The sequence below is a fragment of the Anolis sagrei genome, chromosome 4, assembly GCF_037176765.1.
Source record: "Anolis sagrei isolate rAnoSag1 chromosome 4, rAnoSag1.mat, whole genome shotgun sequence".
NCBI lineage: Eukaryota > Metazoa > Chordata > Lepidosauria > Squamata > Dactyloidae > Anolis > Anolis sagrei.
In genome coordinates, this window is record NC_090024.1 from 53,266,793 (window position 1) to 53,291,186 (window position 24,394).

The window sequence follows — 24,394 nt, forward strand, 5'->3', positions numbered from 1 at the left end:
CATTTTAACTATCATGTAAGCTTTCTAGACTCCTCAGATGTAACTTTACATTTCAGAAACAAGAGAGCTAAAATTTGCATTTACTGGTTAATCTTTTTGCTATTTTAGAATGGAAAAAGAATTGGAAGAGATCCCAAGGGCTATCCAATCCTCTGCCATGCAGGAACACCTACTTAAAGTACTGTGTGATGTGATTTTTGCTCCTGTGTTATAAATGTCATTTCCTAATTGGTTCTATCATTTTAAAAAATATGGAAAAGGTTTACTAAACTGCAAAAATTTTGTTTGTCCGAGACATCCTGCAGCACATTTTGTTATAGGTTTTCAATGAATATCCCATAGAATCTCAACCAATTTAACATAGTTTGTGGCTGCAACAAAGTTTCTGAAGTATAACCACTACTTTCAAAGTAAGTACTGTGTAATTAAACAGGAATAACACTTTCAAACCAGGAACAGAAAATTTCTCAAATTTTGTTATATAATACTATCATCCACTCTCAGCTTTAAAACCTGCAGAGGAGAATTCACCACATTCACAGGCAGCAAATTCCTCTGTCAAACAGCTCTTACCATGAGGAAGTTCTTCCTAATGTTTAGGTGGAATATCCTTTCCTGCAGTTTGAATCCACAGCCCCATATCCAGAACTGGACACAGCATTTTGAAGTCTGATTAAAGAGTGGTGCTATTATCTCACTTGATTTAGAGACACTATGTTATTGATGCAGCCTATAACCCTATTGGCTCTTTTAGCTGCCACATCACAATGTAGATCATACTCAGCTTGTGGTTTATTAAGACTCCTAGAGCCCTTTCACAGGTGGTCAAGCAAGTTGTAACCTATGCTATCCCTGTGCATTTCAGTCCCTCAAGGTAATTTTGGATTTCAATTCTGTCCTCCGTAGAGTATTAGCTATCCCTCCCAATTTGGTGTCACCTGCAAATTTGATAAGCATATCCTCTATTCCACCATCCAAGTCACAGATAAAGATGTAAAGTAACACCTGGCCCAGTACAGAACCCTATGATACCCCACTAGTCACTTTCCTCTATGACGAAGAGCCAATGGTAAACACCCTTTGGATTTGGTTGGTCAACCAATTACCCATCCACGTATTGCCTACAACCTTCACCAGCTCTGACTTTTATAGTAAATCATGTCTTCTCATGATATGTCAAAAGTGCAATGATCCCAGTTTACTTCTTTTTGCTTCTAGTGAGAATTCAGGCTAGATTTACTCTCGAACCTTTTGTTTTTGGCCACACATTGCATTCATAACAATCTCCTCCAGCACATTTTGAATACGTTGGGGTAGAATTATCTACATTTTACTAGGGATTTTTTTTCCCAAGAATATCATGGGCACCTTGTCAAAGGCCTTAATAAAATCAAGATATGCTATATCCACGGTATTCCCTTTATCTACCAAACTTATCAAAAATAAAAAGATATGATTAATGTGGCATGGCATAGCCAGGCCTGAAACCAGTCTGAAATGGATCTAGACCAGTGAATCCCAACCTTTTTTTGACCAGGGACTACTTCTCCAAGATTAGTACCAAAAGGGTTACAAAACAGTTTTTGGTCAACTTTAGATTCGGTTTAAGGTGCTAATTCAGAAAATTGCATCAGATAGATAACATCAGCTCTAGTTTTGGATACAGAACCTATGACATGGTCAGTGACAGGAAAGGAGTGTCAGGAGGCACGAAAGGAGTGGAAATAAAAATTTTAAAAAAGGGGAAGGAGGCTCCCGGACCAGATTTTCATCTTTGCAGTTTACTGGTGGTCTGCGGCCCACAGGTTAAGAACCACTGACGTAGACAATTTCATCAAGAGACCCTTAGAACTAAGAGGTCATCACGCAACCCTATATTGTACCTGAAAAAGGAAGATTAGACACTGAGCAGTAATATTTATTACAGAGGGGTTCAGGGTTAGCTTTTTCAGCACGTTCCTCACAGACCTACCCTGTAAACAGGCATTGACTACCACCTTCATCCCCACTGACTGTTTGAATAAGCCAGGAAGGGCAAGGATCTAGAACGCATATGGTGGTTCTCATTTGCCAAACAATATGAGTAAGAATAAAAGATCTCCCATGCAAGAAAATGGTGTTAAGCACTGGCTTTGGACTCAAGACTTCAGACATTTCCTGTGCAGGACCTAAATCACCAAAATACAGTTCTATTTGCATATTTGTTTTCCAAATGCTTAACACCCAGCTTAGCAGCTGTACTTTATTGAATAATGAACAATTTGCTAAAGCATAAAAATATAGCACTACAATATAGCAAACAATTCTTCATGTTCATACTAAATTGTTAATGAAATAATATTTAAATGTAATAATAATAAACTTTTTTCCTACCCCGCCACCATATAACCTGCTAAGAAAGTGTGCATAAAGTTTTAATTCTATGTGCTAAAGAATCTGAATAAAAGTAGAATTCAATGTGGGTTTTGATCCAACTTAACAAATATCTTCAAATTATAGTTAGGCCCTCTACATTTGTGGGGATTAGAGGTGGAAGACTCCCGCTGAAGTGGAAAATCCATGAATATTTTCAGTCGTCCAATTGCCAGGGAAGAGAGACAATGTGCTAACACAGTGGTTCCCAGGTGGCTTGCTTTCTCCCACAACTGTACTGCACATGGCAGGACAGATACAGTAGGAAAAGGGAGTTTGGTAGGGCAGCCGAGGCAATGGGTGTGTGTGGAGTGGAGCCTCTTCCCCCACCTTGGCCCTCATAGTCTGCCTGTGCTCCCTTGAAACAGAGATGTTTGGGAGAGGATTCTAGGAGCGAGGCCGAGGTACTGGATGGGGAGAGTAAAGATGATGCAATGAGCAGACCTCTTTCCTCATTCCTCTGACATGTCACTACTGTCTTGACCCCCAGAGGCCTTGTATGACCTCCCTGCTTCTCTTCCCTGCAACCGATATCTGATGCACTCCCAACTCCAGAATTATCCAATCCCATACTTCATTGAGACAAGATAGTAACAAATTACCAAATTACTGAAAGCTATTTGCAAGCATGATCATTGAAAAGGAAAGCCATGGAGGAAGGGAGGGTGAGCCAGTCCTCTGGGGAACAGCGGATAGCAGAAGAGGGAGGAAAAAGGCCCTGTTTCCCATGGACCCATCGTGATCCCCACCCATCACCCCAGACACTCTCCTGGATTCCCTGTCTCTGTTGTGCTGTGTGGCTTGGTTGCAGGGGAGAGAAACAAGGAGTGAAGGAGGCAGAGAGTGAGGCAGGAAAGAGGAGGAGGCTACTGGGGACCAAGGCAGTGGCTGTGGCTAGCAGAGTAGGAAGGCCCAGTCTCCACACATCCATTGTAGACTCTGTGGTCATCACTCTAGCCAAGTGCTTCCCAAAGCCCACAGAGCAGTTGGCTTCAGAAGTATTTGATGATGTTTACTGGTGCTCCTGAAGCCCGAGGCTGTTGTGTGAACATGCAGGCATCTGCCTTGGACGTTGGAGGGCAGAGGCTTTGGAAGGGTGATGACAAACCTACAAATAACCAAATCAAATTATGCTGGACCTACAAATGTAGAGGAATATTATAGCAAGCATAATTTTACAGCTCTAAGATTATAAAGGTATGAATTTAGAGCAGTCTAACAGTCTTCCCTGTGACAGTCAAGAAGTCGTCATCAGCCAGTGCATGAAGTGCTTCTTCAAACATTTCTTTAGTGACAGCCTTAAAGAAAAGAGAAAAATAAAGTGAAAAAAGGAACACCACACAGGACAAATCAAAAGTATATACATGTCATTTACCTAATCAGTTTCCCATGACAAATCCTCAACAGCCAGCACTATAAAACTTACTTTCTAATTGTGCTTGAGAATCTTGTGGTTAGTGATAAACAGATCAAGACCAGTAAAAAAAAAACCCCTGACAATTGGATTGTGTTGGGCAGCTAAACCAGGAAATCCCAATGGATGACCCCCCACGAGGATCTTCCTCCAGGGGCAAACCAAGAATGGGCAACTTGGAAGTCCCTGAACAGACTTAGAAGCGGAGTAGCAGATCAAAAGACAACCTGGCAAAATGGCACTACCTAAAAGAATCCTCCACCTTGTGTGACTGTAGAGCAGAAGAGACAACTCCACATCTGTGTGATTGTCCACTATGCCCTGTCTCATGTACAGTGGCAGAATTGTTAGAGGCTATAAACAATGCCATTGCTGTTGCCCGTTTTTGGTAGAAAGATATTTAGCCGCTTGTGCTCCTTCTATTTTTATCTGTTTTATACTAATTTATGCAATGCTTTTGATACAAAGTAAATAGTGTTCCTGATAGTTGTTACTCTCTTCAAGAATTAGTAAATATCGAGGGGTTTTCCCTCAAATAGGCCAAGATCTAATTTGATTATGTAGCATATATGACAGGAATTGTTGCTTTATTTCCCTCACTATTCCATTGCAGTCCTCTGTTGGCCAAATTACGAATCAAAATTATAGTAAGTCCTAAAGAAATCATGTGCCACATGGTTTCTTGCCTCTGCAAAGTAGGTTTTTAGAGTGAAGAGGGGACGGCAAGAGGGAAGAAAACTAATAGATTCTTGAAATGGAATGCAATAGCATACCACTGGATCCTGATGAATATAAAGAAATGTGGCAAAAAACAAAGCACAGACAGCCCTCAAGTTACAAATATCTGACTCATACTTAAGAACAGGGATCTAAATCTACCCCTAAGAAGGGAAAATTAACTATTGAAAGAGTTTTCATGGGGAAAAGGTGTTCCTGCTAAAGCTTTCTCACCAAGCCTTATTTCCACAACAAGCCACATTTTTCAAAATCCAATTATCACAGGGACAGAAAGTGAGGTGAAATCTTCTGAACACAAACACAGACAGCAAAACAAATACCACAGGGGTGATATCTCTTCCTATTTGCCTAAGGTTACACTGAAAAATTGTTCCTGTTCCAATATGCATACAGATTCAACTTAGAAACAAACCTATATAACCTATCTTGTTTGTAACTTGGCGACTGTAATCGGCTACCTTTCAGTGTCACATAAAACCTTATTAGACAACGGATCACACCACCTTCCAAAGGTTGTTAGATTGCATTTCTCAGCATACATCATTGACTTTCTCCTCCAAATCAAGACTATTACTTTGCCTTGTCCCAATTAATGCTATAGTTTCAATAAAAAGATGGATCCTTACTGCTGAAGATTTTTTTCCAATATACCAGATGCAAGTGAATAGCAGAAATACAGCATGAAAGGCTTTAGATGTAGAATAGTCAAACTCACAGTTTCAGATTGTGCACGAAGATCGTCAAAGAGCTGTTGATATCTTAGAGCTGGTGTTTTGCCCTTAGACTGAATAAGCTTCTTCAAAGCTTGAGCCAGCTCTTCCTTACGTTTTCGAGCAGTGGCACTCATTCCTTAAAAAACAAATAGAAGGGCTATGATACTTCTTCCCAAGTATTATCAGTTAATTGAATAGCATTTATAGAAATTCCAGTGCTACAAACTAGCTCTTTTAATAGATCATTGTATCACCCTGTTCTCCACTGATTGAAATGGACCATAACTTGAGCAACACATATATGAGAAATACCAAGATTAAGTTAGCTTTTGCATATTGACCTGTAGTCAGGATAGATATATCCACAATCCCAGTTCTTGGATCAGTTGCAGACTGTTTTAGAGCCTCCCGATGAAGACGTTTTGCTTCCTCTACATCTATTGTTTCCACCTTGGCAGAGAAACGGACTTTAGCATGAGCTTCTGCTAGACGAATCAGTGATTCCAGCTGCCGAGGATAGGCAGAAACCATTCCTCTACCACTTCCAATCTTTCGCATATCAACATATGCCTAGGATAGAGAAAAATGAAATTACATGCATTACATTTGCATGCTTGTATACATGTTTATATATCAATATGTTGAAGGATTCCCAAATTAGATGTCTCAATGATAACTGCATACTTTAAATGGGTATGTAAGTGGAACTATTAATAAATTGGACTATCAGAAATAATAATTTTATTGGCTTATTAAATACCCCTGTACCTTTCTCCTCTACAAAGTTGGAGGTCTTTTAATATCATTTTAAAATGATACATAAAGTTAAAATTATTTCACTTTCCCTTACCTCAATAAGAGCTTGACTTGCTTCTTCACTCAGTCGTGGATTGACATAGGTACGAGCATAAGCAATATAATCTCTTAAAACTGTCATATCCATGTACTCCTCTTCCAACTGTTCTTCGGTTTGATAATATAATGCAACCAAGTGGTGAGCCAGACGTCTGTCATATGCTTCATCTCGAGGATCCAGCATAAGGAAAATTAGGTCAAATCTACGTTCAAAAACTTAGAATTAATTCTCTTTCACTGGAACAATTAACTTGTGGATTTAGTGAATTTGTAGGCTGAAGTTTAATGATGCTTGGAATAAAGGGAATACATTTTTATTTTTAAACTTCAGAAGTAACTCTGGGAGCTCACAAACCTTTCCTTAAATATAAATAGACAATAAGTACTACCAATATTCTTTTCTAAATACTTTTTAGATGACTGTGAAAAGGTTTTACAACATTATATACTAATTATACTTAGAAAGAGGGAAAAGGCTTAATGCAAATAGAAAAGAATGCAATTAAGTATTTTGTAAAGTATACCTAGATAACAAGGTGTGGGGAAGCTGAATGTTTTCAATTGTTGTTTTCTTTGGGTTCCACTGGGATTCTATTGGATTGGCAGCTGCAAGAATTGAGGTGCGAGCATTCAATTGGCAAATTATTCCAGCCTATCAGAAAATATTTGAAAAATACAAGAAAAGATTTAATATTTAATTCAAGTGAAAACTACGTGCCAGTGTATATGTAGGCCGCAGCAATAAATAGCAGTATACATTATCCGTTTCTGAGTGAGCCCTTCAGCATCTTTCCCCTGAGAAGATGGAGATTAACACCACCCTCCAAAGTAGGGCACAATTAGACTTAATGTCAGGAGAAACCATTACCTTTACTATGTATGTGTGTATGTGGTTCGGGTGCCCACTTCCACAGACAGGCTCCCACTTCAACAAACAGCTTTAACTAACTGTGCTGAGGAGCCACCAAAAGCCCTCCCTCCAATGACATTTCAGGTTATAGAAAGCACCATAAACATGAAGCCCAACCCCTGCCAATGTCCTTCCCAAACACCATATTGCCCACCACCCAAGGAATGCTTTCATCCGGGGACAATTTCATCCTAGATTTTACGTGTTTCCGACTCTCTCCATTGGTGTGGAATTTGCGTGATCCCGCCCACTGCCTCTCCCTTAACCCTTTCCTACTCCTTTCAACTCTGTCTGCACAACAAACAGCAGAACTGATCAGTAACTAAACAAAACTGGAGGAGTTTGGGGGATTGACTCCACATGATGGAAGTTGTAGTTCACCTGCATCAAGTAACAGCACTGTGTCCGTCCGTCCGTCCTCCACTGACAATGGACTGGACCACATTTGGCGCACAGAATCCCATGACCAAAGAAAAATACTGAAGAGGTTTGGAAGAAATTCACCTTGATTTATAGCTGTTGTAGGTACTGGGATTTATAGATCACCTACAATCAAACAGCACCCTGGATCCCACCAACAATGTCCCTGAACCTAAGCATACAGAACCCCCATGACCAACAAAATAATGCAGGAGGCCTTTGGGGGAAGGACAATTCACTGATTTATAGGAATTATAGTTCACCTACATCCAGAGAGCACTGGATTTGGGTTGGAATTGGCCTTGACATTTGTTAATTGCAAGTACTGGGATGTATAGTTCACCTGCAATCAAAGAGCACTCTGAACTCCACTGATAACGCATCTAGTGTAAATTTGCCAAACACGACTAACTTTAAGGTATTGATAGAGGGGTTAATCTGGCATGATGTGAGTTGTAGTACACCCACAACCTTATGCATTTTGTAAAATTAAAAAATGACTTCTTCTAATAACCCATGCAACGCCGGATACCCAAGCTGGTTTAAAATGAAAATGACTGACAGGGAACAGGATTAGCTATATGTGGTTGGCAGGGCAGAAAAGGAAACAGCCTTAATGGTGTAAACCAGGGGTCCCCAAACTACGGCCCGTGGGCCGTATGCGGCCCGCCGAGGGCATTTCTCCAACCCGCAGGCCTGGCCTGGCCCTGCCCACCCGGCGCCGCTCCGCCCATCGCGGGAACTCTCTGCTCTGGCCGCTCTGCTCGTGAGGGAGGGAGAAGCCTTTTGTAGTATACCTGCCTCCTTGGAGACCAGAGCAGAGCGTTCCTGCAAAGCAAAGCAGAGGGTTCCTGCAAAGGCCGGAGCGGTGCCGGGTGGGCGTGGCCAGCGGTGCCGGGTGGGCATGGCCAGAGAACAGCAGCGTTCCCTGGCCACGCCCACCCGACGCCGCTGGCCACGCCCACCCGACGCCGCTGGCCACGCCCACCCGACGCCGCTCCGGCCTTTGCAGGAACCCTCTGCTCTGCTTTGCAGGAACCCTCTGCTCTGGTCTCCAAGGAGGCAGGTAAACTACAATTCCAAAACCAAAGGACACTGCCCACCAAACCCTTCCAGTATTTTCTGTTGGTCATGGAAGAACTGTGTGCCAAGTTTGGTTCAATTCCACCTTAGATGGGGTTCAGAATGCTCTTTGATTGTAGGTGAACTATAAATCCCAGCAACTACAACTCCCAAACGTCAAGATTCTATTTCCCCCACACTCCACAAGTGTTCACATTTGGGCATATGGAATATCAGTGCCAAGTTTGGTCCAGATCGATCATTGAGTCCACAGTAATTGATGGAGGCAGGTGAACTACAACTCCAAAACCAAAGGACACTGCCCACCAAACCCTTCCAGTATTTTCTGTTGGTCATGGGAGAACTGTGCGCCAAGTTTGGTTCAGTTCCACCTTAGATGGGGTTCAGAATGCTCTTTGATTGTAGGTGAACTATAAATCCCAGCAACTGCAACTCCCAAATGTTAAGATTCTATTTTCCCCCAAACTCCACCTGTGTTCACATTTGGGCATATTGGGTATTTGTGCCAAGTTTGATCCCGATCCATCATTGTTTGTGTCCACAATGATCTCTGAATGTAGGTGAAGTACAACTCCAAAACCAAAGAACACTGCCCACCAAACCCTTCCACTATTTTCAGTTGGTCATGGGAGAAATGTGTGCCAAGTTTGGTTCAATTCCATCGTTGTGGGGGTTCAGAATACTCTTTGATTGTAGGTGAACTATAAATCCCAGCAACTATAACTCACAAATGACAAAATCATTTTTTGTGTGAAGGACATACATTGGGTTGTTAGGTGTCTTGTGTCTAAAATTGGTGTCAATTCGTCCAGTGGTTTTTGAGTTCTGTTAATCCCACAAACGAACATTACATTTTTATTTATATAGAAGTGTGGGTCTTTGTTTTTTGATTTGGGGGGGGGGGGGTTGCACTGCAAATAGTATATGTGCAGAGTGCATAGGAATTCATTCATGTTTTTTTTCAAATTATAATCCGGCCCCCCAACAGTTTGCGGGACTGCGACCCGGCCCTCTGTTCAAAAAGTTTGGGGACCCCTGGTGTAAACCAATGAAGAATACAAACTACTGCCTAGTCGGTTTTGCACAAGGGGAATTTACCCATTTGTGAGTGGGCCGGTCTTACCAAGTGATACAAACATCAAGGAACATCTTTTAGACTGCAGTAGACTAACTAATGTCTTACAAATATTTTGAAGTTTCTCACCTTAGCAATAGACAGTGTTTGTTGTTCCATGACTTCATGAAGAACTGATCTTGTGCTTTCATTCATTTTATCAAACTCATCGATACAGCAAATCCCATTGTCACTGAGGACCAAGGCTCCAGTCTGTAATACTAACTGCCTTGTTTCAGGATCCTTCATCACGTAGGCTGTGAGACCAACAGCACTGGAACCTTTCCCAGATGTATATTGGCCTCTTGGAACCAGGTTATAGACATACTGAAGCAACTGTGATTTACTGGTGCCAGGATCTCCACAAAGTAAAATGTTGACCTCAGCACGGAAGTTACCTCGACCAGTGTGGCTGAAATCTTTCCTTGAGCCTCCAAACAGCTGAAGAAGAATGCCCTGCAAGAACAAGTTTTGACACCCAACTTAATCTTGGAAATAGTGAACCCAATTATCAATATATACAAGCATGACTTATGTCTAATTAAGAGACTGAGATATTAGACTTATTGTGAGGAGGAGCAATCCAGTACTGCTGGGTTCCACCCAACTGCTGCTTCAGCTGGCAGGAGTCCACATTCTATTCTGTTAATTCCAAATGGATCCCTGCCTTTCTTCATCAGTTATTTTCCCTAGCCTACACTTCTTCAACCAGCAAATACCTGCAGCTCTATATGAGCTTTTGGGCCTCCAGTCTCTTGATTTTCTGTCCACCTCTTTGATTGCTTCACACTGAGTTCCTTAGGGCCCTTCCACACAGCTATAAAACCCAGCACATCAAGGCAGAAAATTCCACAATATCTGCTTTGAATTGGGTTATTTGAGGCCCTTTCCACACGGTTGTATAAAATCCACATTGAAGAGAGTTATATGGCAGTGTGGACTCAGATAATCCAGTTCAAAGCAGATAATGTGCTATTTTCTGCCTTGATATTCTGGGATATAGGGCTGTGTGGAAGGGCTCTTGCTTAGTCAGAATGCTTTAGCAGTCTTTTCTGTGAATTTGCAGAACTTTGAGTGCTTTTTCCCATTACTAATTCATTTTAATGTTATTATGTCTTCTTAATGTTACCCAACTTACTTTCTTCCTTTTTGTCACTGCCTTTTGATTCCGCCCATAACGACACATCCTCCGCTTTTCTTTCGCCCATAAATATGTTTAAATTCATTTTCTTTTAACCACAGATACTTGCTGTGTTGCAGACATCAACACGACTGACTTTTAATTTTGCGTCGGTTTGCTTTTCTGCTAATGAATGTACCGCTATCCAGTATTTCATTATTATGTTTCCATGGGTTTTATCAAAATATGTGAACATAGGTGTACAAAGGCCTTAATGAGTTTCATCAATTGGCTATACAGTTCTGGAGTTTCACGTATAATTTTAAATTCTACTTACTTTTTTAATATCTTCATGCTCGTAAATACTTGGAGCAAGTGCTGAAGAAAGCCTATCATAAATATCAGGCTTTCTAGAAAGCTCTTGAAGCATTTTTTCACGCTGTTCTGTAAACATTTTCTGTTCTGCTCCTTCTTCGATGCCATGCAAACGTTTTGAGTCAGTTTTGCAGTAATGAATAACATCAATGTGGGTCTTATAGACGGCTCTTACACTGCTCATTCTTGGAATAACACGAACAGGGACTGCTCTGTATATACCTGTTTAAACAAAATAATATTATAGAAGTTTGAAACTGTTGAGGCTTGTGTTTCATTTGAAAGTAATTTTTGTGCATTTTAAACTACTGCAACCTGCCATGACACCCTACCTGGGGAAAAAGGAGGAATATTATCAATTTATTTATCAGAACTGTTAAATAAATAGTTGCATATTATAAAGATCTACACATACTTTTCCATCTTAAATAGAAAGGACTACCCACTTTGTATACGCATATGGTTGTAGAGAAGAAGAAAAAGAAAAGCAAGTATAAACCAGGAATTCTCTAATTTCACCCAACTTGCACATCTTTCTAAACTATTAGAAAAGAAACAGTATTAGATATAGGATTTTCTTTTTTTTACATAATTAAGGGTAAGAATTGTTTCTCAAATCGTACCTGTAACATTTATTCTGTCACCAGGCTGCACCTTATCCACTAGATCATTGTGAGCAAAAAGGACAATTGTGTACGGTGTCTGGCCAGCTGGCATATCATCTGGAGACTCCTGCAGTTTGATCTAAAAGAAGACAAACACTTAGTTCAAATACAACAATGCCTCTTTTTTATCAGATCAACTAATTCGGAGATGTACTGGATGAAACCTTTTCAAATGAGATACTGTTTGGAAGACAGAAATATATTAATAATGTTGATTCTCACACTAAATAGTTCTTCAGAATATAAGACATTCTAGTGCGGGGTCCCACTGATATCCTTTTCATTTGAGCAAGCAGTAATTGTCCCACAGTAATCAACTGAGCAGTACATACAGACATATTTTCCTAAATTCCTGTTAGATATTGTACTAGGTACTGTATATACTCGAGCATAAGCCAAGTTTTCATCCCCTTTTAAGGCTGAAAAAGCACCCCTCGGCTTATACTCAAATCAAAAATTATTTATTAATCTATTCTGTTGTTGTTATTATTATTATTATTATTATTACATTTATTATTTACTCTATTGATTACTATTATTGCAGTTATTATTTTACTCTATTATTACATTTATTAGTTTACTCTATTATTATTGGAAGGATATATAAGCACATTTACATTGAAGGTTAGAATAATGGTTTAATCAGAGTTGGACAGTCTTATTTTAAATTAGTTTCATATAAATATTCAAAATCATTTAACCTACGGATACCTCAATTGATGTAATGTTATTGGTATCTATTTTTTTATTTTGAAATTTACCAGGAACTGCTGCATTTCCCACCCTTGGCTTATACACAAGTCAATACATTTCCCCAGATTTTTGTGGTAAAATTAAGTGCCTTGGCTAATACTCGAATATATACGATATGTCCATTGCATTTTTTTTGGTAAAAATAGCTAAGATGAATGGTGGGAAATTTCATTTAGGCCTATGATAAACCTTTTTTTAAACCAGGAAAGAAAAACACAATCACTGCCTTGCCCTCATAATAAAAAATGCATGTGAGACATTTGAATTATGGAAAAAACAAGCAGAACATCTTCCATGTCTACATGTAGAATTTGTTCTAAATGTAGGAAAATAATACTGCTGTTTGCAGCAAACACATAGTGCTCAAACAAATACACAATACAATAAATCATATTCTCATAGAATAATAAAACACACAGTTTAACAAGTCATAGATAAACAATTCATAGATTAATAAAGGATAGCATCATAAAAATGGTATTTTTGAAAAGTATAATCTAGAGTTCAAAAGTAACTTTTCAGATATAGGAATATCCCTAAATTAGCATGTGGCCAAGATTGGAAAGGTTTTGTACGTTTTCTACTTTGCAGCGTTGGCTATGAATCCATTGATAATGCAGAAATATATTTTGATACTTCTACAGACCACATATATAATGGTTTCCTGTTGAACATTCAACATGTAAAAATATAATGTGAAAAAGTGATTAACATACCATCTGTTTATCTGAGAATAGGGAACGATTATGAATCAAAGCCATACTATGTGTGGTGTTACAATTCTTGCATGCAGATGGTTCAGCAATTCTGCCACGATCAATTTCTACTCTTGCTGTAAAACCACAGACTTGGCATTTGAAAAAAGCTTCTTGCATTTCTGGAATTAACTGTGAGCTTCTGATCACCATACCATTTATAGTGATAAGCTGGTCAATATCTATGATGTCAAACAAAGAACACAGATTTATGAAATCAAATCATTTTAGTATTATCTAATACACAGGAACTCAAGTGACAGTTCCTACCATTTTCATGTGAACTACCTTTCCCTTCTTATTGCACATATGCAGGTTTGGTTTAACATTGTTTTTGGCATTTTGCTTCACTAGTTTAGTCTCTGTACTCATACTGCCATCGATTATTTCACTATGTGTATTTGATTCGATTTTCCCCGTGTACCCTACTTCACCTTTGCTAGAGGATACAATTTTTATCTCTTAATTCATCCTTTTTATCAGCCTCAGTGACACTCTGAGCTATGGTCTTCTTGGGCATAGTATTCTTAATTTTCTCTCACTCCTTGATTAGTTTGGTAGCCACCAAAGGTGTTCCATCGTATTCTTAGTCTATACTGCCTCCTTTTTTCCATCTTTAAACCTTACAATAAATTTATCCAATCCTTGTTATATCAGTCACAATGAATGTAAGTACATCAAGTCAACTGCAGAGACAAGGAAAACTATGCCAGGTCCCAAGGTCAGCAATTAAAAAACTGACCAAGAAGGGGAGAGTGCTGGTTGAAATGGAACAAGAATATAGCCCTACCTTGTAAGGTTGGCACATGAGAACAAAACCCAGCTGTGGCAGATTACTTCTCTGTGCCATCCTGAGGATCTGTTATATTGCTATGCATTTGTATCTTTATATAAAACTTGGTTTTCTGTTGAAATGATTTGTTAATAAATATGCAATTTCCCCCTTAAGAAAATCATATATAGGCTTACTAATGTTCACAAACTTCTCCCAGTAGCAAAGTTTGAAAAAGTAGGACTCAAGATCAGTTTGTTACAGATTTATACATATGTATATATCTGAATTGGTGTATTTGATATGTAACTGTTTTCTAAAAAAGTAACTATATTCAGTGTTGGAGGAAGCAACCTTCTCAAGCCTCCTCGATTTGATGTTTGTCTGTTTTATTAGTAAGTTGTTTTATATCCTGAAGTATATGTATTACATGTGGTTTCCAGTTACCTCATTTCTATATACCTAAAGCAGTGGGAGGAGCTGCAGGTCATGTGATTAGAATGTTCAGTTTTAAACAGGATGAGTTAGAGATATCAGTTGAACCTTAAGCCTGTTAGAAGTCAGTGTTGAGCCTTGAGTGAGTGTAGAAGTCTGTCAGAGTCCAGAAGGCAGTGTTAGGAGCTACTAAACTTGTCTTGAGGCTTGTATTTTCTTTGAAAGTAAACTCTTATTAAAGAGAGCTGTATAAAGCAATATAGTTTATGAAGAAACTGTTAAAGATTATAAGTTATAGATACAAACTATCTGAAATGTTACTGAAGTTTTCTTAACCTTTACAAGAAATGTGCCTGTAGCTTTAAATATATGAAGTTATCAGTAAACAAACTTGTTATCTTTTTTTAAAAGAAGTCTCCTTGCATCTTTGTCTATTGAAGTCATCAAATAGTAAATAATGTAACAGAACTGAGTTATATACTTCCATGACCTTTTCTTGATATCAATCCATTTCTTGAAACGTAGTAAACAATGCAGGAAGATGTAAATCATGTCCCTTGCTCTAAATTTTTAAAGGGCAAAATGTATAGCAATGTTTCTCCTCACATCTACACAGCTATATCCCAAATATCTTACCTTCTGGGTTTAAGCTCCTCATGTTTCTGGTCCTTAATGCATTGAATGGCCTAACTTGAATTTGATGTTCCAGTACTGAGTCAGGGTAACGGTCAAAGAAGATTTCATTAACAGCCATATCAAATGTGGGAATAACTTCCTAGACAAATGAGATATAAACCATAATTATTGTCTCAGTTCTTGTGGGTTTTTTCGGGCTATATGGCCATGTTCTAGAGGCATTTCTCCTGACGTTTCGCCTGCATCTATGGCAAGCATCCTCAGAGGGTGAGGTCATAATTATGAGCACATAATTATTGTGCTTGCTACTACATTTGTGTGAAGCAGAGAAAAAGTTTTATACATTTATAATTATTAGATGGAATAAATACCTGCTATGCTAATGGTTACGCTTTTGGGGGGGGGGGGGCTTGCAAAATTCTCTCTTGTATTGTACAGGTTAAACATCTTTATCCAGAATTCCTAAATCCAGTATTAAAAATATTATGTAAATAAATACTTTCAAGCTGAAAGTAATTAAATTCATAATATTTCATATATATGGAATAAATGCAACATCAATGGCTTTTGTTTTCAAGTAGTCCAATCCCCAAAATACCTCATTATGTATACTGAAATATTACAAAATTCCCCCCTCCAAGGTAATTCTACTTTGGGAATTTGGGAGCAAGCATTCAGCCTGGCATAATTATCTGTGCAACTCAGGTAGAATTGACCCCTGATTGAATATGATTGAATATGCACAATTGTCACCTAAAGTTTACATATGTTGTTTAATGTTGTTTTAAATGGTTTTTTAATAGCTTTTAATTGTTGTTTGGGCATGAGTCCCCTTCTGGGCGAGCAGGGTGGGATATAAATGTCATAAATAAATAAATACTTGTTCAGGGTACTTCAGACATGTTTTCCAAATAGAAGCATGTACTGCATATTTTTTTTGTACAAATGAATAACAAATAATAATAAACTTTATTTATATCCTGCCACCCTCTCCCCGAAGGGCAGCTCACAAGGTACTCCAGGGTGCACATATAACATACAGCAGGTAAAAAAGTATAAAACAAGGCACATAAAAATATAACAATACCCCTCAACAATGTAGCATAAAAACAAAATAATACTATTTTAAAACAGTAGATAAAACAAACTGCCATCAATTCACAAGGTACTAAGTGTCAGCTTCATATGGGCCCATTCAGCCTATTCAAGGTCAAAGGCCTTCTGATCACCCATGTTTTCAGGTTGGAATGGAAGGATTGAAGGGTGGGGGCTAGTCTAATCTCTTTTGGGAGGGGATTCCAGAGCTGGGGGGTCACTACAGAGAAGGCCCTCTCTCTCATTGCCACCAACCACGCTTGAGACAGTGGTGGGACCGAGAGGAGGGCCTACCCTTTCGATCTGAGCCCACACCAGTTTATGGAAAGAGATGCAGTCACGAAGATAGGTTGGACCCAAAGCTCATAGGGCTTTATAAGTAATCACCTGCACCTTGAATTGAACCCGGAAACTTGTCAGAAGCCAGTTTTGTTAATTATTGGATTTTTTCTTCTTACTCTCTCTAAAAATACTAACATTTTATTTATTTTTATTCCGAAATAAAATGTAGCACCACTTACTTTTCTCTAAATTACTATCTGACCATTAGCGCATATTTTAAGCAACAGATCAAAGTTAGGATCACTGACTTTAAGATCAAGCTAACACTGTATTGATGAACTTGTTGAAAAAGTGTCTTACCTGTGGATAGCACATCAGCTGTCTGTAAAGATTTTCATCAAATGACTTCAGATGGTCACAGTTCACATTCAGAAATGGTTCTCCAATTAAATTTATCTGGAAAAAATGCATTAGATTAACACTGCAAAATGCTGAAAGCTATCATTTAAATCTTAAATTGCAAGCTAGTCTAAGCAATAGTGATATGACATACCTCCTCTAGCCTCTGCATATACAGGGGCTCATTAAGGTCCAGTCCAATATTTTCTTCTTCTGACGCTGTTGGATCAATAAAACGCTGAAGAAACCTCTAAGAATTTCATAATAAAAAACAAGTTTTCAGTGTAGAAACCCATCCAAGGGAATTAAGTAGTTACAACATTATTTCCAGTGGCTTCATATAATCTCCTTACAGTATTATGACTGAATATAATTAACTACAAACAGTAGAGAAATTTATCCTGGGATTGAGAGAAGCTTCTAGGGAGTTCCCATTTTCTATTCCTTTGGCTAATCTAATTCCCTTCCTTTCAAGATTACATTCAATTTACAATAATGTTCTGAATCCCTCTTCTCTTTAGCAAAATCTTATAAAAAGCAACTCTCATAAGTATCAAAAATATAAAGTGTATTGCACCATTAACTATTAAAATAACATATTGTTTTTAACTTGACGTTTTAATGTTTATATGTTGTTGTGTTTTTATGATTTAATTGATAGCTGTATATTTATTGTATGTTGGGTTTTATGTACATGAGGCATTGAATTTTGCCATATATACTGTATGTTGGAAAGTGCTTTGAGTCCCGTCCCACCCCCACCCCAGGGGAGGGAGGAGAAAAGGGTATACAAATGTAGTAAATAAATAATAAATTATGCTGGGTTGTTGTAGGTTTTTTCGGGCTGTATGGCCATGTTCTAGAGGCATTCTCTCCTGACGTTTCGCCTGCATCTATGGCAAGCATTCTCAGAGGTTGTGAGGTCTCAGACTGTTGGAGAAGAGGATGAGGTCATAATGGCTCAAGTGAAAAAGAACTTTGGATCCTGCCATTCCGAGTGGAGCACACATCTGTTAAGGGCATCAGAAATATCTAAAGGTATACACTGTGGCAATGGACGCCCCCCCAAAAAAACCTCTTTGTGGCTAATATTACATCTGTAAGGAACTATCCAACGGAGCTGTTTCGAGTGGTCAGAGGGTTGTTCAATCCCACCCCACAAGACAGGATCCCTAACCACTCGGCAGCTCGCTCTGAAGCATTTGCTTCATTCTTTGTGAACAAAGTTGCGCTGATACAGTTTGACCTGGACTCCATGTTAACCGCAGTCTCTGATGATGTAACACAAGCACCTGCTTGTCCAGTTTTTATGGATTCATTTCAATTGGTGCAGCTCGAGGATGTAGACAAGATCCTTGGAGAAGCAAGAGCAGCCACATTCATCCTAGACCCCTGCCCATCCTGGCTGGTAAAGGAGGCCAGATGCGGTTTGGCAGAGTGGGTGAAGGTGGTGATTAATGCCTCCTTAGAGGAAGGCAAGATTCCAGCCAGCTTAAAAGAAGCTGTAATAAAACCGCTGTTGAAGAAACCATCACTGGACCCCAATCAATTGAACAACTTTCGGCCAGTTTCCAATCTCCCCTTTTTGGACAAAGTTCTGGAACGTGTGGTGGCCTCACAATTCCAGGGGTTCTTGGAAGAAACTGATTATCTTGCAATGGTTCAAATACATACTAATATTAATAATAAAACTTCATTTTTAACCTGCCCTTTCTCCCCAAAGCGACGCAGGGCGCTACTACAAACTATGATTCTTTAAAACAAAACTGAACCTATACGATTATGACTAAAGTAAGTATAGTCATCACTATCCACTCACCTGGAACTTTTCTTTGCATGAAGCGACATTGACATCTGTGCCCCAAATCACAAGCTTCTGTCCAATAGACTGCTCACTTGCCATTGCATCCTCTCCTGTAGGCTAAATGGAAGAACACATCACTTTTAAATGTTAAGCTATAGTTACAGTAACATTACATACATTGATATTAAGCTAAATATATTAGCTATCCAGCTTTTCCATCATTAGCATCTATTGGTTATTTAACTTGTTTTCCTTATATACATCCTACTTCAATGTGTGGTTTTAAAAAAATAAACAATTGCTTCTCCAGAGCTGTGACTATGACTGCTTCATTTCAGTCTTGCATAAGTTGGAGAGGCTCCCTATCTTTCAAAAAGTTGGCAAGTGATTTTTCTCTCATTAATATAGTGAATGTATCCATCTCAACCAATCAAAACAATTTCAATATCCAGTCCCTAATTGAAGGCATTCTCTTATACTTCCATCTTGGAGCATATACAAACATGGCTTCCATTAGAGTAGGTTAAACTATCTCTTCCGGTTGACTTTTAAGGTGCCTATCTTATATCAAACCTAATAAGAGCACTCATTTTTCTTAATGCCTGCCTGTGTCTTGTGTATTGATTTCCAATATTTTTCCCTTTTTTATATGACCACATCTGGTAGTATTATCATTATTGTATTCCACCCTTCCAACATTTATTTTTCACCCCTTTGTAGATTTTTGCCAATTGTTTCTGGTGTGAGGCACCAGAAAACAAGCATTATTTCACCAGTTCCTCTTCTGAATCTATTTGCAATAGTAATTTATAGACTACGAATCAACATTCATTTTTTTTAAAAAAAAAAATCAAATCGCTCTTTGTCCCTTTTTATAACTTTCAAGCAGTTTTCAGTGGCAATATTGCTGTAAATGAAAGCCTTCACACATTTCCTATTAGCTTTAAATCCACTTTGACTGTGTTCAATTTTCAATCATATCTATATCATACATAATTTTCATTTGACAATCTTACAGAAGACCTCCTGCACCGAGATCCATAGTTGTATTTGGGACATAACCGGGTTGTTATATTTATTAAGCGTGTCCTTTTCATCTTAACCTAGCTTGCAACTTCTGTGAATAATTTTGAGAAATTAAAGAAAAGCACAAACAGTTAATCTGTACTTTTAGCTTAGTGATTTCTGTTCCCCTGAACAGATGTATATTAACTCTTAACTGTATAACTAGTACAAAGTGTCAGTATTTGGCAGCTGAGTTGCAGCCAGTAGCAGACACAGCACATATGGTATAGTGCTTTTGAATTCCACATTAGCTTTTGCTCTTTTATAACAGATTTCCATGTCATCTGTATTTCAGGTTCTGTCCTTCAAAAAGTGTAAATTCAATTTTGCAGGTTATCTATGTTTTCAAATTAAGACAGAAACGGGCTTCATAACACATTCTGAATTTTTTGCAACCTTTGGCCTTCTTTCCTTTTTGTCTTTCAACTTTACTCTTGTTTGTTCTTTTTGTTTCCAAATTAAGTTCATTGAATCTCTTTGTGAATCATCAATTGGCTTGCTACTTTGTCATTACTGGGATAGATTAGAAATCAAAGGTCATTTTTTTTTTTTTTTTGCAAAATGTTAATCTAGATCAGGGGTCCACAAACTTTTTAAACAGAGGGCCAGGTCACAGTCCCTCAAACTGTTGACGGGCTGGATTATAATTTGAAAAAAACATGAATGAATTCCTATGCACATTGCAAATACCTTATTTGTAGTGCAAATTTTTTTTTAAAAAATTACAATAATTAAAATTAAGAACAATTTTAACAAATATAAATTTATTAGTATTTCAATGGAAAGTGTGCTTTTGGCTGATGAGATAGGATTGTTGTTATGGTGTGCTTTCAAGTAGTTTCATACTTAAGTTGACCCAGAGTGAGGGCCGGGTAAATGACCTTGGAGGGCTGTATCCGGCCCCCGGGCCTTAGTTTGAGGACCCCTGATCTAGGTGGCTGAAATCTTCCTAATAATGACAACCTTTGTCCATCTCTTTAAGTCCTGCTTGATCACCTTCCAAACCTTAATTTTCTTGAAACAAGGAGCTCTCATCAGAAATTATAATGCCTTTACTTTCTTCACTAAGTCAAAACCTATTAGTTTAATAGCATTTTCCCTCTTCCCATTTATTTTCAATTTTTCCTTAATCTTCAATTGCTCAGCATAATATGCATGTTTGTGTCCACACACCGTATACACACACACACAGGGGTCCCTCGCTACTTCGCAGTTCACTTATTGTGGACTTGCTGTTTCACTTTTTTAAAAAACAAGAATTTAAGTAGTGAGTAGGCACGGAGTGAAATGGGGGGCACCTCGTTGCTGCCTGGGCCTCTTGCTGAAGCTTCTTCTTCCCTCGGGGCAAGGAGCCCTCGCCTCACCCTCTTTATCTTCTCTTCCTCGTTGCCGCCTGGACCTCTTGCCGACACTTGGGCCCCTCGATTGAGGAGGCAGCAGAGGCGTTGTGGGGCCCGAGCGATGGCAAGAGCCCCAGGCAGCAATGAGGAGGAAAAGGAAGGTAAAAAGGGCAAAGAGGGAAGAAGAGCCGCCCCCTCGCCCTCTTTATCTTCCTCTTTCTCATTGCCGCCTGGGCCTCTTGCCGCTGCTTGGGCGCTACAATTGAGGAAGCAGCGGAGGCGTCGCAGGGCCCAAGCAGCGGCATGAGGGGCAGGCGGTGACGAGGAGGAAGAGGAAGGTAAAGAGGGTGAGGAGGGAAGGTGAGGGTGCGTCCCTGCTTTGTGGAACTTCACTGGAACATAACATCCGTGATGAGGGCCCACTGCAACTTGTAAATTTTCTGTACAAAAGACATTTCTCAACCATTAAAATAATGATTAGTATTTCTAAATAAAGTCACAATAAAAAGACATTTTTTAAAAAGGTTGCAATCCCATGCTCAGAATCCTTGAATGGATGGTTAGTTAGCTTAGGCTGCCTATAAATTATTGAATACTTACCACATCAGAATGAAGATCCACCTGCCTGGCTTTGCGTACAGAGCCAAGATCAGCCCTCTGTCGAATTGGAGTCCCACGTACACCACTCCTTGGGGTTCCTTCCACTCTAGAGCTGGGTGTGCCATAAGTCAGTGGTGAACTAACATCAAAGTCCATTGGAACTGTGGCAAAGAAAGTATGATTTGTTCAAAATGCTTTGTTTTAGCAAAGGATTACCTCTCTACCACTTCCAAAGGCAAGGAAGTAATCAACAAAAAACTAGCACAGCAAATGTTTAATTCTCAAAGTGTTCGATTGCAACTCCCAGCAGCCTTAGCAAAAGGTGAAAAATGCTGGAAGAAAAGCAGTCCAACAATCACTAGATGACCCCTTAATTCGGTCCTGACATAGATTTCATAGAATTATGAAAGGTTACTTTCGAAATCCACAAGCTGCAGGAACCAGCATACTTGCTCTTCCCCAAAATCCAGAATGAAATACTATTTCAAACAGTTACAAATATTTGATACATCTCAAGTCAAAGATACCTGAATTTTGGAATTGTGGAGGACTGGAAAACAAAGTATCTTGAACATTTGGACTTTGTGTGTCAATTGGAGGAGAAGTCGGCATTGGCTGCAACTCTCCTGTGGATGCGGAATCATCTGGGCGACGTCGCTGTGATGCAGGGGATTGTACATCATCAGAAAGTGCTGCAAGAAGATGAGGGTTGAGAGATAATTCGACTTAGAATGTTGGGTATATTTCAAATTTAAAGGTGTTTAAACTTTGTTTTTCAATAATAGGTTATACAACTGCACAAATATGCACCTTAGCTCATTTTTTGTTATGCTTTCTCATTTTGTGAGACAAAAACAACCTAACTCTAGCTACAGCCACAATGTGATTATAACCCTGTGCTTGTAAACAAGAGAGGTACCCAAGATGAGACATTCTGGCTCAAGATTCCTCACTCGGCTGATCTGAGATATTAACAACCTGGAATGTGTCCAGAGTAGGGCAACTAGAATGATCAAGGGTCTGAAGAACAAGCTCTATGAGGAACGGCTTAAAAAGCTGGGCATGTTTAGCCTGCAGAAGAGAAGGCTGAAGAAGGAAGAAGAGACATGATGGCATGTATAAATATGAGAGGGGAGGTCATAGGGAGGAAGAAGCAGACTTGTTTTCTGCTGCCCTGGAGACCAGGGCACATTGGAATAGGTCCAAAATACAGGAAAGGAGATTCCACCTGAACATTAGTGTAGGGGCAATGGCTCACCAGCACTCCAGCACTTTGCACGATGTCAGGAGTCCCCCAAGCTCAAGAGGGCAGTGTAAAGGAAAGTATGCCACAAGTTGGATTCCAACCATAGAAGCTGTTTATTGCGAGCCAAGCAATAGGTGACATGTCGCATGAAAGAGCTACTGCACCCTCAAAATGGGGTTGCAAGGCATTTTATCACTTTTGCAGAAAGTCGAACACACATTCTCATTGGTGTACAGAAATTAATTATCCCACTGGTCTCAGTTGGCTAATACAGATTTTCATTGGCTCTCTAGGTGGTGACTAACAAACAGGTGGTGACTAACAATGGCACAATTATGATCTTTCATGTCTCTGACCCTGAGCACTTAACTGGGTCAGCTTTAACTGCTTTTCTGATTCAAGCACAGACTTCAAGTGGCTGAGAAATTAAGGAGTACTATCTAGCCAGTTCACCCTTGAGAGTAATTCACCTCCCTGTGGCTGCTCTTTCTCCAAACACCAGCATTTTTGCAGGCAAAGCAAGACATATGAGGGACATATGGGAATTACAATCATTGAAAGCATCCATGCAAATCCCATCTAAAACTACATCTCCTAACTACATCTCCTAGAACTTCCTGAGAGCTGTTCAGCAGTGGAACGCTCTGCCCCGGAGTGTGGTGGAGACTACTTCTTTGGAGGCTTTTAAGCAGAGGCTGGATGGCCATCTGTCGGGGGTGTTTTGAATGCGATTTTACTGCTTCTTGGCAGGTTGTTGAACTGGATGGCCCATGAGGTCTATGATTCTCCCTCATCTGCAAAATAAAGAGGAGTGACTTACGATTGGCCGCGCCATTCTCGGGCGGATCGGACCTCTGTCGTTTGCTGCCGCGGCGGCGGCTGGGAGTAGATGCCGGCGAGGACATAGCAGACGCTAAGAAAAGGCTAAGGCCAAGCGAGGAGAACAGATAAACAAGCGCCCGCTTTCCCGCCAACAACACACCTCCCGAGTAGAACGGTAGGAATACAGGGGAGAGAAATATACGCGCCAAAAGGGTCACGTGATCTCAAGCTTTCGCGGGCTTCTCTAGCCAATCCCAGTGAGGGAGGAACCAATCGTCCAGGGAAATAGGGAGGAGGATATCTTGCTTTTCCTATATATTTTTAAGAAGAGAAATCGGATCGCTTAAATGGAGCAGTCATCAACTAAATAAAGCGAGGCAGCTGAAAAGGTTGACTCCGGAAACCTGTTTCAATCCAAAAAAAGCACTTTGATTGGATGCTGGAACACCCCCGTTTTCCGTTCTTAGAATGGTATCTCCCAGATTTGACAGGTGCCGCGGAATCTCTGCTCAGGAAGGGTTTATTAACCCTCGAAAAAAGGGGGAATTAGCCATTCTTGTTCCAGCCGTGG

General features: G+C 39.5%; 1 protein-coding gene across 1 annotated transcript; it reads right to left on the bottom strand.

The window, feature by feature from the left end:
• Nucleotides 1-1,902: 1,902 nt before the first annotated feature.
• Nucleotides 1,903-24,042, bottom strand: MCM4 (minichromosome maintenance complex component 4). Its single transcript, XM_060775278.2, has 16 exons — nucleotides 23,822-24,042; nucleotides 22,283-22,447; nucleotides 21,756-21,916; nucleotides 18,766-18,867; nucleotides 17,101-17,196; nucleotides 16,908-17,003; nucleotides 15,171-15,309; nucleotides 13,289-13,509; nucleotides 11,778-11,898; nucleotides 11,117-11,376; nucleotides 9,750-10,115; nucleotides 6,657-6,784; nucleotides 6,128-6,335; nucleotides 5,619-5,847; nucleotides 5,280-5,413; nucleotides 1,903-3,710 (listed from the first exon to the last, which is right to left on the bottom strand). The coding sequence occupies exons 1-16, from the start codon at nucleotides 23,904-23,906 to the stop codon at nucleotides 3,618-3,620; spliced, it is 2,604 nt and encodes an 867-aa protein (XP_060631261.2). The 5' UTR covers nucleotides 23,907-24,042; the 3' UTR covers nucleotides 1,903-3,617.
• Nucleotides 24,043-24,394: the final 352 nt, after the last annotated feature.